A 15,073-nucleotide genomic window follows, 5' to 3' on the forward strand; every position below is an offset into this window, starting at 1 on the left:
TCTATTTTCTTATATAAGGAGAAAAGGCAGTCCTACTGAAAAATGGCTGGAGAGGGAGAAGTAAAAAATACCTTATAGTATTTCTATAAGGTTCTCCAATGAACCATGTAAGATTGAAAATGTCCTTGGTTGGGGGGGGTGAGGTTCCCTACTGGTTTTCTTATTCTTTCTGGCAAGGCAACTTTTCTTCCTATGCAGGTAGAGTGTTCTGTCCATTCACTTGAATCGACAGGGGCTCCCCCCTGCATGTAAAAACAATAGAGTACTTGGCAGGAGGGTTGCTTCTCCTCTAGCTATAGATTTGCAGCAGGGAAGTTCCTATCACCCTGTGAAAATGAATAGCAAAGCTGCTCCATTTAATTGCATGTTATGTGTGACTCCTTTGTCTTTCCTTCCTTCTCTGTATTTTCCCTCCCTCTTTTTGCCTGCCTGCTTTCTCTGCTCCCTTTTTCCCACTTGTTTATGTTTTCCATCTCTGTTTTCTTCCTCATGTGTGTGTATGTGTGTGTGTGAGAGAGAGGAAGATGGGAGATGCTCCCTACAATCACCTGCAGCAGCTCTTTATAATTGTACCCATGCCCCATTTAAAAAATGCTTATGGGCTCATAGGTAGGGCTGTATGAATTTTGTTAAATCAATTCTGTCTGAATCTTGTGGACTGTCAGGTACCTTTTATTCTGTGACCTGCGCACTGATGGCATCAGATCTTGTTTCCCAAACTTACACGTATGTGCAAATGAGCACTTCAAAAATATCCAAATCTTCCCAAAATGCACATTTTCACCATTGGTCTGTGAAAGAGATATATTTGCATAAAATTTTGGAAAGTAAAGAAATATTCCACAACTCTGCAGAATCTGTGCAGCTAGGAAAAAACCAGTCCCAATCAGCCCAATTTTTAGGCCTCTAAAGTCTGGTGGTGCCTAGTTTAATCCATTACATGTTTGATGTATATCAAACACAACTTTTCAAGTCTGTAAATTATATCACAGAGTCATTTTTATTGTATTAAGCTATTAACATATTGATACAGCTTTTCAGTAAATGCGTCTGGTGAAAAGTTTTCCAAAACTCTGGTCCTACCAGCAGCTCCCATTCTCTTCTTTAAAGTAGGGTCTCTCAGGAATTTCTCCATGGTTTCTGAAAACTGGGTTGGAAGAGGATCACACAAGAAACCTGTCTGATTGTTTACAACTGATTCCAATGGTCCCCCTGAATTGACTGCAATGACTGGACATCTCATGTACATAGCCTCTAAAGGAACTATGCCAAAGTGTTCATCACTTGGTGTATAAAGAACACACACACAATTACTAAGAAGAGCTATTTTTTCTTCATCAGAGAAAGATCTCAGGAATGTAACCTCTTCATCAATATTCAACGTGGTAGCCCTAGCTTTCAGTTCTTCATAATATTCCACATTCTCTTTAACTGCTTCATCATAACCACCAGCCAAGACCAAGTGAACATCCCTCCACTCCTGCGCATCAAGTCTGCCACGAAGGGCATGAAAAGCTTCCAGAGCCAATACTAGATTTTTCTTCCTTTCATACCTATTGATGGAAAGAAAAAACCTCTTTCTGTTGGGGACTATGCTAACCACATCTGCAGGTGCTGTGATATCAAATCTATTGATGTTCAAAGAAGGGTACAAGACATCTGGATTTATATGAGATAAGGATTTGAAGGTTTCTTTGAAAACACGTGCTGTGAAACAACTGTTGACCAGAATACAGTCAGCCATGCCAGTTGTATATTCTTCCAACCAGTCCAGTGGAGCTCTGTAGATTCGTTTAATAAATGACTCCCTCTTAGTCAGAAGCTGATCAGGGAAATGACAATAAAACAAAACCTTCTTACATCTCCGGGCCAGACGAAGGATTGGAATGCATGCAGACACCTGGAGAAAAAAAGAAATGGGCAAATAACAAAGAAACTTGTGATATTGAGCACACCTGCCTGAGTTACACTTGGCTGTTACATTCAGCCCAAAGGAGTACTATTGTGGTCAAACCACAATGGCTGCTTAGTGCAGAACTGCTATCCTTCATCCATGCATTTTTTACAGCTAAGCCAGATAACTTAATTAGCAAGATGGAGGGTTTTCCCAGTATTATTGTTCCTTCACTCAAACCACAGAAACCCTGAATTGTTCTGTTTTTGGTTTTTTTAAACAGAACAGCAGTACCCTCACCTCAGGGGTAAATCAATACTCTTCTTTCTGTTTTGGCTCCTTGAGTCGCTACTTAATTATTTTCTTTCTTTGCTGTTCAGGCCCACAATAGCTACTCCTGCCTGGTGTGTGTATAAGCAGACTGAAAGCTATTTTGGAGAACATTCTGCAAGAGGGGGAACTCCCAGAGGCTTGCCTTGGCTGCCAACAGCATCAACAGTGGAGAGCACTTTTGATCTAGCCTCTGTATCTCATTGCTGAGCTGAGGGAAGGGGCCACTGAGGTGCAAGTGATTAGCTGAACTTAAACACAAGCATTTTAGGGCTCTCCTCACTTAGAAAGAAAAGGATGAAGTGCAAGTGGCAAGGGGTCCTTCACCTGGTTTGGGCTATGCATTCTGATTGAGGCTGATGAGGCAACAAGAAGCTATTTGCTCTCCAGAGTAAATCGAGAATGTGATATTGCAAGCTATTATCCATTACTATGACTCACTGCTATTACTTTGCTAGCAGTGAATTTAAGGAAGCACAATCCAATTTATTGTGGAGTGACAGAAGTGTTCATTGATCAAAGCAATTTCCGGTTCCAAAGCCCACTGGGAAGCAGCTTATCATCAGGTGACTTAACTGAGATTGCGTGAAATCACAATACTGCTTCGGTTCAGAGCTCTACCTGTCTGTGCTGATCATGAGGAATATGATTGGGTAAAATGGTAGTTTACTGTTCAATACATGTGCACAGATTCTTTTTGCTACATACTTATTTGTTACAGTTTCATCTAGAATCTTTAGTTCTATCCCAAGCAAAACACCCAATTAAACCAGAACAGGCCCAATTGTTTATTATATTTTTAACAGCAATCTGACAGGCAGAAACTGACCAATTAAAGTTGTTTGGCATTGCTTTGCCCTAGCTCTCACTCAAGTAGCAAACTTTCCACGCGAGAGTGGCACAAAACAGTGTAGCAAGTGAACACTTATGTGAGTTTTCAGAAAAAAGTAGAAGTGAAAAATTTTCCAGATTTGCTAGTGCTATAAGTAATTAATTTAGCATATTTGGCTCAGTTTTACTCTGAAACAAGCAGAAAACTATTTCACATCTAATAAACAGAACTAAAATGTAATCCTCATCAACACTATCTTCAGTATAAATATACCAAACATTTTTCCAATAGCTACAAAATATCTGAACTAAAATATTTCCTTTGGGAGGAATTAAATTTACCACAAAATATAGTTAAATGCTGCATTCAACACACTCAATGATTTATGTGGCAATTATCTTATTAGAATATTTGTAAATAAAGACATAGCATATAATTATATTTGGTTATATTTAACAAAAATGACTGTCCTTAAAAGAACAAACTGTTTAAGATATACAGTGGTACCTTGGCTCATGAATGCATCAGTTCACGACCAAATTGGGTCGCTAACAGAAATTTCAGAAAAAAATTGCCTCAGGTCACGAATCCCACATCAGGTGATGATCACGATTGCGCCAGTCTTCCCTGCATGGGCACAATCATGGTTGTGCTGGGTGGGGGGGGGGGGAGGGCCCGGATCGTGCGCGGGGGGGGGGGGGGGGGTTGGTTGGGGTGGGGGGGGGGGGGGGAGATGGCTAAGATCTTTGTTGTTCTTTGTTACTTTGTTGTTCTTTGTCACTTTGTTTCAAATTTTTATGATAAAAAATGGTTACAGAATGGATTAACCTTATTTACACTGAACCTTATGGGGAAATTTGACTTGGGTCATGACCAATTTGGGTCGCAACCAGAGTCATGGAAAGGATTAAGTTCATGAGCCAAGGTACCACTGTATACCGAAAAATATGCATATTTTACCACAATCCATATATGCCCGCCCGCCCCGAGATCAGCGGGAGAGGCCCTTCTCCAGGAACCCTCCGTGAAAGAAATTAGGAGGGTAAGTACTCGGAGGAGGGCTTTTTCTGTAGTGGCACCCAATCTATGGAATGCGCTCCCCAGAGAGGTCCACCTGGCGGTTATTTGTTTTTCGGCGCCAGGTGAAGACCTTTTTATTCAAACATCATTTTAACTGTTAATAGTATTTATTTATTTTATTCTTTGGCCAGGGCGACTTATTTTATATTGTTAACTTGTTTTATATTGTCAATTTATAGTATTTTAATTGATTTATTTGTAAGCCGCCCCGAGGCTTTGGCGAATGGGGCGGCATAGAAATTTTCTAAATAAATGAAACAAAAAGAGCTGATATATCATAGGTTCTTTTTAGCTGAGGTAACTGTAGCACCTTTGCTTACTTGCAGCATTGCTTATTCATTCCATTTCAAGTTAAGAAAAGTCTGGTTCAGAACAACTAGAACTTTCAGTTTCACTAAAGGGATGTGGGAACTTGGGGAACTTGGGCACAAGGGTGCTATGACACATGTTTGTGGGATTCCACGGACAACTGGCTGGTCACTGTGAGAACAGATTGCTGAAAACAGATGGACCCCGGTGTAATACAGTCAGTCTCTTAAGTTCTTAGGTAAAATAACTATCTTAGTTTTTTTCCTTCAGTTTGTTATTGAAGAATGTTTGTAACAGAGGTTCAGAACCAGCCAGGAGCAGCCACATTAAGCCCAGAAAGGGGCTATTGCGCCTTATTTTTCATTTCCCCCATGGGCACATGAATGCTAGGGTTTGTCGATGCTTGTCTTGAAAGAATAACTTCTGGAGGGGGAAGCAGGCCTTAATATCTCTAAGCTGTAGGCAACAATTCAGGAGATGGAATTCTCATCTTTATTCATTTACATATTACCTGAAGAGAGAGAGCAATCTGAAGTGGTTCTGCTCAAACAGTTCCATCAATTCAATCTGCTTAATTACTGCAATTTCAGGCTGCTTTAAGGGTAAGTGTACCTAAACTTGCTACCTCTTGGCCTAAATGCTCATGGCTATTTCTCGATCCCAGAAACAGATTTGAAAAAACAGGCCTGTCCCTTGCTGTGTTTCAAGCAGTGACCTCAATGAAAAAAGAGATTGTGGGACTACCACAATCTCCTCTCATCACTTAATCATTATTAAATTTAGTACTTTACTTGATTCGAATGCAAAGGTTCATTAAATTAACTTTCAGAAGGCATTCAGAAATATTCTGTTACACTGATAAGGGGAAATTATTTTTACCCAAAGTCCCTAAGTTCTAGAGGAAGAGTGGGCCTTCCAGATGTAGCTGGAATCCAACTCCCATTAGTTTCCGCCAAGAAGGCTAATGGAAAAGTACGGTGAGAACTGTAGTCCAACATCATCCCTATTCTAGACCTGCGTTACACAACGTCGTGCCCTCCCGATGTATCAGACTACATCCTCCAGCCATGTTTGGAATTACAGTCGAACTCGTCAGGGAAGACTGGAAGCCCCAGGCCTAACTCCTATCTGCCCACCGCCACACCTGATCACACACGAAGACGTCGAACTCCTCTCCGCTGAGCAGCAGCACATGCAGCGCCAGAAACACCATGCGCAGTGCCGCACAAAGTGCGTGGCCTCTTCCCAGAATGCTCCGCGGCAGCCAGCCCCCCGCCGTCCGCACGTCCAGCTGGCGGGTCTCCGAGAAGCAGCGCGCAGGGTCGTACCGCGGCGTCCAGATTTGCACACGGCAGCCCCGTGCGCAAAGCGCCAGAGCCGCGTCGACTACAAGCCGCTCTGCCCCGCCAATGCCAAGATCTGGGTGCAGGAAGAAAACTGACGGACCCCCTCGCTGCTTGCGTTCTCCAGTTTCCGTCGCCGTAGCTGCCATGTCGACGCCCTTTCTACCAAGCTTCCGCACCACGTGGCGCCGCACTAATACACATGCGCGGATTACTCAAACGGCCACCTCAGCATTAAGTGTTGAGTGACTAAAGTATTGCCTGTATCCTATCACGTTCGGCTAATACGGGTAGGAAAGATTAGAAATGGGTGAAAAGAGCCCGAATCAATAGATTTGTTAAAGCGAATGGGGTAGGATCTCGTTCTATTTTTTTAAAGCTGTATAAAGAACAAATTTCTGTCAGGCTGTAAGATAGGTAGCCAACCCTTTGGGTCCTACTTGTCTGAGGGAAGAGAAGCCCCTTTCTGCCGGTGAGGCAGTTCAGACGTGTTTTGTAAGTTCAGGGAAGCTAATAGAGAGTGTGTTCGAGTGACAGATCGACAGAGCATTTACTATGGTAAGAGAATGGATGGGCGGGGGGGGGGGTCATCTGCTCTGCAGGAAGCACGCGCAGCATTTGTCCCCATATGTATTCCTGTTCTGATGATTCCTTCTCCCTTGGTTAAATTTCAGCCGGGCCCGAATCCCAGCGCCACCAATGTGGGTGCCTCCAGCCGCTCTCCCAGCAAAGCAGTAGCCCCGCGAGCCGCAGGATCCACTGTGCGGCAGAGGTAGGGCGCCTGTTGACAGTTAGTGAAACAGTAGCCTTAATGGTTCCACTGACAGAGACCGAGAAAACTATTCAGAACTAGCAAAGTAGATATGCATCCTTTTTCAATATGTGTGCTTATTTTCAAATGCTGTCCTATTGCAGATCAGTTGAAAATGTGTAATGACAGAGTAATGCAGAAATGTATTCTGTCTATTAAGTGTAGTATTTGATTCAGTCTCTCTTATATTTAAAATACAAGTCACTTTGTATGCTCAGTCATCTTTGAAATAAGATAGAATTCCAAAAATGCAAACAACAAATCGCTAGCTTATTAAATGTGCTAAATGTGCTAAAATAGGTAAACATATGTGTGTTTCTTGAAGCAATTGTGTTACATCATTCTTCCTTAGAGAAAGATCAGTTTGGATCTTTGGAACTGCTATCATTAAAGCTCTACATATTTTTTCTCCTGCAAGCTACCCCAGCCATAAGCAGCTGAACTTGGATGACATGTACAATCATCCTATGTGGGCAGAAGGAGCAGTGGAGAGATCTTAGACTTCCTGTCCTTGTGTCCTATGTTTTCCTGTGTATTGCTGAGCTAAGACTGTCAGGGTGGGAGGAGCCACAGAAGTGATCTTATTTTGTTTTCAGGCCATTCAGTAAGACTTTTTGGAGGAGGAGAGAGTTTGAAGGGCCATTGGCACACTCCTTTCCACATTGACTGTGGAGGAGGGAGGTGGATCTCTGGGTCCCCCTTCCAAGGGATTGGCTGTTGCCAATCTTGGAATGGTTTTTTCAAGCAGTCCTATGGTCTTTATGGGAGTATAGGATTGCTGTCTAAACTGTTAAAATCTGACTTTTAACACAAGAAATATTACATTATTTTCATTGGTGATGGTTTGTGTATTTCAAGTACTGATTTTCTCTATTAGGAAAAATGCTAGCTGTGGAACAAGGAGTGCAGGACGTACAACTTCAGCAGGTACTGGGGGGATGTGGAGGTTCTACACAGAGGATTCCCCTGGCCTCAAAGTGTAAGTAAAAAAAAAATAATAATAGACTCATTTAGTAACGTATTATCCTTGCTTTTTAAATAGAAACTAAAAATGATATTGGAAAATAATTAGTATCATTGGTTTGGGCCAGAAACCATCTTATCACCTGAGTGGATGCTTATGACAAAGGATAGATGTCAGGAGTGTGAACCTGTAGAAACATAGGAAGCTGCTTCCTACTGGGTTGGCCTATTGGTCCATTTAGCCCAGTACTGATGACACTAACTAGAAGCAGCTCTCCAAGGTTTCAGGCAGGATTCTTCCCCAGGCCTACTTGGTGATGCTGGGAATTGAACCTGGAATCTTCTGCATGCAAAACATCTCTACCACTGAGTTACGGCTCTTTCCTTGATTCTTCTAGGCCAGTTTCAGTAGTATTGATCATAGTATCCTTCTTTAGATTAGGACCACTTTACCAACACCTGCATGAGCTTACTAAAGCAGTAATATGTATCAAGTAATATGTTTTGCCACTCAAGCAGGAGCTATCTGGTTAGTTGATATTCCTTTCCCAGGGATATTTGTATGGCCTTGTTTGGTTAAAACAAAAAACAGAACCACCAGTAGTAATATCTCTTGAAGAAACATTTATGCCAGTCTGCATTTGATTGAATTGTGCCGTATGTGAAAAAAATAATCTTGCTGGTGTGCCTTTTCTTTTGAATATAATGTTGTGGTTTAAATATGAAAACCTTATTTCCCCATGTTCTAGAGCAGGGGTCCTCAAACTTTCTCAACGGGGCCAGTTGAAAGGCGGCGGTGGCAGGTTTGGGCAAGTGAGGTGTTGGCTGCAGCAGGCGTGGACGCGCTTGTGCAGGGAAGGCAGGCGTGATCGCGGCCATCTCCCCCCCCCCCCCCCATGAACATGCAGGGAAGGCAGGTGCAGTTGTGGCCATCTCCCCCCCCCCAACATGATTATGCAGGGAAGGTGGGCACAATCGTGGGCATGCTCATGCAGGGAGGGCGGGCGCGATCGCAGCCATCTCCACTCCCACCCCAACAGGATTGCAGCCATCTCCCACCCCCCCGCACAACTGCGATCGTGCCTGTCTTCCCTGCACAAGTGTGACTGCGATCATGGCCATCTCCCCACTGAGTATTCTTGCGCTGGCTCAGAGCTTTCGGACTCGCTCAGAGATCGTTTTCTCTGAGCAAGTCCAAAAGCTCTGAGGCGGACCGGATAAATCAGCATGGTGGGCTGGATCTGGCTCGTGGGCCATAGTTTGAGGACCCGTGTTCTAGAGTTTTGTAAGCTACCTTGTGAGGGCAGTACACCCTGAAATGTGGGTTTTAAAATCCAGCTTAAATATCTTCTTCTAAAAACATGGAGATGGTCAAGGATTGTATAAATTAACTTCTGCTGAAAATGTGAGAACACATAGGTTTGCATAGTTTATAAAAGCAATTCAGAATTTTTAAAATAGTGAGTGTTTTTATGCTAGAAATGAAAAAATAGATAATTTCACTGACTCAGCTTAATCATTTAATTTTAATTGTTTTCCCTTAACACTTTCATCTGAAGCTTTTAATCATCTAATTGCTGGTCATATTACTCAGAGCCATCCCTCCTTTTACTTTTCTTCCTTTATCCTGTCTTTTGTTATGTCTTCCCAAAGAACTGTCCTTCCTGTTCTTATTTTTACACAGACCTTTATAGGGTAATCCTATCTATATCTGCTCAGAAGTAAGTCTCATTGAGTTCTTTGCGGTTTACTCCAAGATAAATGGCTTTTGGACTGTAGTCTCTTAAGTAAAACAAAGTAGATTGCTTAGACCATAAAAGTGCAAAAATCCACAAAATCCTTTATTGGGACCAACACACAAGGTTTTAAACAAACTTTTGAGCCCTTTCATTAGACAAAATGTAACCAAACAAACAGGTGAAGTGGGGAGCAGGAGAAGACTTGATAGTGAAATCATGAAGTTTTCATGGTGTGAGTATTAAGATAGAATGGAGAAAAACTTGCAGACTTAATTAGATTGGGTTTGATGTTGTGGGGGTTTCCAGTTTAAGCCTAGGGCAAAATTACACACAATTCCTTGATAGGCAGAGAGTCTATAGTTCTTGTATTACTAAGTTAAAAATAAAGTCAATAGAAAGCAAATTAGCTGGTTTACCTTCTGGTTGAAGGGAAGGAAATCCTCTGAATTAAGCTACATTTTCAGATAGTGGATAATTTTCCTCTAGTTCTTCTCATTATTAGGTATTGTTGCATAACTTTGAACTATTTTTGTTAGCTACCCTAGGCATCTAGTATATGTAAAGCAGAGATAAAAATCTTAAATAAAATTGCTTAAAATCTGCTCTTTAGCTATTATTGTGTTTAAATACCTCTTCTGTCTTATTTTTCAGAGGTCCTGTTCCAGTTCTTGTTATGAGCCTTCTCTTCATTGCATCTGTATTTATGTTGCACATCTGGGGCAAATACACACGGTCATAGTCTTTACCATGTTCCAACTGTCAACGTGAAAATTACATTTTGGACCAAAGTATGGTTGTCTTCAGACTGAATAAATGGAGTAATTAAGATTTTCTCTTCTATTTGATCCTGCTGCTGAATGGAAACATTCTGCTGAAAAGGGTTTTTTATTCCTTTCTGTCAAAATTTGTACTGTATCACTTAAATTGCAATAGATCTCATTAAAAAATTGTGTCTACATAAATGAAACTGCATTTGTTAATGACTTGTTTTGTTCACAAATTCAAAAAAACTTCATAAACTGCCCTGCTGGCAAAACCAGAATATAATGATGTGGGTATATAATTGGTTGAAAAACTGTAGAATTGTTTGGCCAGGATTTGATTCTGATTTCAGTGCTATTGAAAACTTCTGCCTGAAAAATGTCATAGAATTCATTTGAGTGTTTACAGACTTGCTGTAGATAGCTACTAACTAGGTGATTGCTTGTCAGAACTGTATTCAGATAGTTCTCAAACCTAAGACTCAGGCACTGGACATGTCTGGTGATTCTCTATAAACTGCAGTTCAACATGTCTTACCATCAGTGTCTCTTGATGGGAAGACCCAATAATCTGTGTGCCTTGTTATGCTTTCATCACTCCCCCACCCCTTCAGATTTGTAAGTATAACAGCAGGTCTTTCTGAATATCCAGGTCCTTTTTTAAATTTAGCTCCTGATCTGAGTGATGGTGTTGAGCTACATGATTTGCTCAGGTTCCTGAGTTCTGTTGGGTGGCTGTTCTCTTTTTTTCAGATTGTTTGGATCACTGGGAATTCCCCAATGAAAGAATTCTCCATTATTCATAACAAGACTAGTGTAAGATGCTACCTGGCCTAGGTTCTGCTTTTCTTTTTAGCATATGCCAAATAGAGAAATAGAGAAACATAGAAACAGAGAGAGTCAGAAGGGGTCTACCAGGCCATCTAGGCTGACCCTTGGCTCCAGCCGACTCCAATTACGACATGCCCACCATGGGCATATCCAGCCTATCCTTGAACACCCTCACCAAAGGGGCCTCAACCACATTCTCTGAAAGCCCATTCCATACCCTCGGGGTCCTAACTGTCAGGAAGTGCTTCCTGGCATCTAAATGGAACCTTGGTGCCTTGAGCCTTGCTCTGTTGGAGCGTGTCCTACCTTCCTCTGCAGGGGAGAACAGGTCTCTACCCACCTCTGTGTGACACCCCCTCACATACCTGTATGTCGCCAACAGATCCCTTCTGAGTCTCCTCCAGGCTGAAGAGACCCAGTTCCCTCAGTCTCGCCTCATAAGGCATCCCCTGCAAACCAGCCACCAAGCATGTGGCCCTACGCTGCACTGACTCGAACCTGACTATATCCTTTCTGTAATGAGGGGCCCAAAACTGAGCACAGTACTCCAGTTGCGGGTGCAGCAGAGTCATATAGAGTGGTAATATACTTCTCTCACGATCTCGAAGCCACACTTCTGCCTATGCAACCAAAGGTGGCATTTGCCCTCTTAACCACTGCATCACACTGCTGAATCATGTTTAGCCTGCAGTCAACCAGTACCTCAAGGTCTCTTTCACAAGTGCTGCTCTCCAGACACTTGTCACCTAACCTGTACTTACGACACTGATTCCTATGACCCAAGTGCAAGACCTTGCACTTATCCACATTGAACGCCATCCTGTTGTCTCCTGTCCACTTCCATAGTCTGTCCAGATCCTTTTGGATCTGGAGTACCTGTTCCTCTGTTGTGGCCACTGCCCCAGTTTTAGTGTCATCTGTGAATTTGATGAGCAGACTGTTCACCCCTTCTTCCATGTCGTTAATGAAAAGATTAAACAGGATTAACAGACAGAGCCCTAGGGGACCCCGCTTGTCACTGGCCGCCATCCTGATGATTCCCCACTAATGGTTACCCTCTGCTTTTGATCATTCAATCATGCCCTAATCCAATGGACAGTGCTTTGGTGTATCTCAAAACTCCTCAGTTTCTCAACCAGGACATCATGGGGCACTTTGTCAAAGGCCTAGCTGAAATCCAGGTATACCACATCCACTGCATCCCCTCCATCTAGCCATCTCGAAACCTTATCATAGAATTCCACAAGGTTTGGCTGGCAGGACCTGTTTTTGTGGAAGCCGTGTTGTGTGGCTGCCAGCCTCCCTTCCCTATCTAGCATCAGTAGATCTCTATTATGACCCTTTCCATTATTTTTCCTACAATGGACATAAGGCTAACAGGTCCGTAATTCCCCATGTCCCTTCTACCTTTTTTGAAAATTGGGACCACTGACGCCACCCTCCAGTCTTCTGGAACTTTACCCGTTCTCCACGAGGCCTCAAAAATGGAGGCCAGTGGGTGTGAGAGAACCCCTGCCAACTTTCTAAGTACTCTTGGGTGTAACCCATCAGGACCTGGCTCCTTTGCAATGTCCAATGCCCTGAGGAGCCCCTCAACATCAAGTCCCTGGCCTCATCTAATCTCCTATGTGGATCTCCCCCGTCCTGCCTTGGGGAGAACACAGAGGCAAAATAGTCATTTAGCATCTGTGCCTGTTCCCTCGCATCAGTCACTGGATCTCCTTCCTCCTTATTTAGTGGTCCCACTACTTATCTCCCCTTCCTCTTGCTATTTACATGCTGAAAGAAGCCCTTTTTGTTGCTCTTGATATTCTTGGCAAGTCTCTGCTCGTAATCAGCATTAGCCTTGCGAAGAATCCTTCTGCAAACGGGCCTGCTCCCTCCGGTATACCCTTTTGTCTATTTGCCCCAGTGCACATTTCCTACAGAGGTTCCTCTTGCATCTAATCCCTCTAAGCACCTCCGTTCACATCCATGGCAGCACTCTCCTTCACCTCTCCGCCTTACTAACTAGAGGTATTGTCAAGACTTGCACCTCCAAAACCTCCCTTTTGAGTGCCATCCACCCCTCCTCAACTCACTTGCCTTCCAGTAACCTATCCCAGGAGACGTTCCCCAGTCTGGCCTTCAGTTGGCCAAAGTTGGCCCTGTTGAAGTCCCAGCTTCTAGTGCTCGACCTGCTGCACATTCCTAGTCCCCTGATCTCAAAGCAAAGGATGGAGTGATGACTCGCATCCAGAGCTTCCCTAATCTGTGCCTCATCTATCAGCTCCTCCCTGTGGGTCAAGACCAAGTCAAGGATGTTTCCCCCCACCCCCGTTGCTTCTCAGACTCTCTGTGTGAACCCCCCCGCCATAGCTTCTAGGAAGCGACGTGACCTGGCTGTTACCACTGAGTGAGTCTCCCAACTAATATCCGGGAGATTGAAATCTCCCATAATTACTGTGTCCCTCCCCCGAGATATCCTTAGAATCTGGCCTGTCAGGACATCATCCAGGGTCTCAAGTTGACCTGGAGGGCGATAACATACCCACACAGTCAGGTCTCTTTCCCTGTCAAAACCCCTAAGTTTCACCCAGACTGCCTCTACCGAATCCCCATCTGTGCTGCATTCTATCTCACTGCATCCTATCCCTTCCCTGACATATAAAGCTGTGCCCCCTCCCCTTTCCCTTCCTGTCCTTTCTAAAAAGGTGATACCCCTCTATGTTTACATTCCAGTCTTGTCTTTCATCCCACCAAGTTTCTGTGATCCCCACCAGGTCAGTATACAGTTACCCAGTCTGAGATTTAGTAGAGCAGAGGTAGAGGATCCCTGGCCCATGGACCTAATCTACTTTGTTGGGCTCTCTCATTTATAAAGCCTTTTCTGGTGGAACCTCCTGTTTATAAATCTGTCTTTGGTTTGTCCTTTCCCCAGTGTGTTCACATTATTTTAAGCAGCTGGAACACTTTCCCCATGCTTTGCTTTGCTGGGCAGAGAAGATACTTCCTTATTCAGTACTCAGTGGTGGAACCGTTCTTATCTCTGATTAGCAGCATTTCCCTGCAAAGCTGTGAAGGGGGACTGTGGGCATGGAGAGGAATCTAAGTGATTCAGACCTGCTACTTGGTTTGTCTTGCTTGCTTTTGTGTAGGCATTGGCTAATGCTTCAGAGTAGACATGCAGAAGCCTAATATTCTATCTGAAAGTCCTGAATATTTATTTCATTTCTATACTGCTTAATAGTCAAAGCTTTCTGGGTAATTAACAAAGGATAAAATTAAATGGAAGTTAAAATGACACACCACACACACACGCACACACACTTAATTGAATGATTCAGACTTGCTTAACTCTGGGTACTACAGAAGCTTAATCTGTTTACTTGCAAGTATACTTCAAATCCATGAGAATCACATTTTCCGTGTGATTTCATCCTTCTGCCTTTTAGACCTGCCTACATATGGAATGTCCAACTTTCTTTCCCAGAATGGTATTCTGCCCATGGCTTCAAAAAGGTTCCCTATCCTTCTAGACAGTGAACAGATGTGGCCACGTCTGCCTTCTGCAAGCAAGATTATTTTTTTAATAAGTTTTTATTTTTTTCTACAAAGACTAAAACATCAATCATCAAAGACATCAGACATACTGGGTCAGCCCCCTACTCTTTTTTTTTTAACAGTCCATAACCATATTCAAATCTATGCATAGTCCCATTTCTCCAGCCAATAATAAAGAGTCCCATGCAAGCAAGATTATTGTTGTGATACAGTTTCTCAGATACTGGTTGAGAGGCCTTTCACTAGTTTTAGTACAGGTAGTTCCAAGGTTATGGATGGGTTCGGCTTCTGAGAATGTCCTTAAGTTGAATTTGTATGTATATGAGATGACATGAACAAGCCAAATTTTACACACACACACACACACACACACACACTTTTTATGCATATAAAATGTTTAAGAAACATTTTCATACTTACTAAAATCTTAAATACAATACAGCATTTTAATAATGATAATAAGATAATAATAAGACAATGCAGGAAAAGTGCTACATTCAATATGCCAGAAAACTCAACAGTGGTCACAGGATTGGAAAAGCTCAGTTTACATTCCAATTCCAAAGAAGGGGTACTCAAACTTTTTCAACAGAGGGCCAGTTGAAAGGTGGTGGCTAAGGGCATGGGCCGGTGAGGC

At 42.9% G+C, this 15,073-nt stretch overlaps 2 protein-coding genes across 2 annotated transcripts; one reads left to right on the forward strand and one right to left on the reverse strand.

Annotated features, from left to right (window-relative positions):
- Window positions 1-981: 981 nt before the first annotated feature.
- On the reverse strand, window positions 982-5,968 carry ALG2 (ALG2 alpha-1,3/1,6-mannosyltransferase). Its single transcript, XM_044452906.1, has 2 exons — window positions 5,590-5,968; window positions 982-1,900 (listed from the first exon to the last, which is right to left on the reverse strand). Exons 1-2 carry the CDS (start codon window positions 5,935-5,937, stop codon window positions 1,001-1,003), a joined length of 1,248 nt encoding a protein of 415 aa, XP_044308841.1. The 5' UTR covers window positions 5,938-5,968; the 3' UTR covers window positions 982-1,000.
- A 269-nt stretch (window positions 5,969-6,237) lies between these two features.
- Window positions 6,238-10,268, forward strand: SEC61B (SEC61 translocon subunit beta). Its single transcript, XM_044452916.1, has 4 exons — window positions 6,238-6,346; window positions 6,463-6,560; window positions 7,477-7,578; window positions 9,953-10,268. The coding sequence occupies exons 1-4, from the start codon at window positions 6,344-6,346 to the stop codon at window positions 10,038-10,040; spliced, it is 291 nt and encodes a 96-aa protein (XP_044308851.1). The 5' UTR covers window positions 6,238-6,343; the 3' UTR covers window positions 10,041-10,268.
- Window positions 10,269-15,073: the final 4,805 nt, after the last annotated feature.

Source organism: Varanus komodoensis, unplaced genomic scaffold (genome assembly GCF_004798865.1).
Source record: "Varanus komodoensis strain SLA01 unplaced genomic scaffold, ASM479886v1 scaffold10, whole genome shotgun sequence".
Classification (NCBI taxonomy): domain Eukaryota; kingdom Metazoa; phylum Chordata; class Lepidosauria; order Squamata; family Varanidae; genus Varanus; species Varanus komodoensis.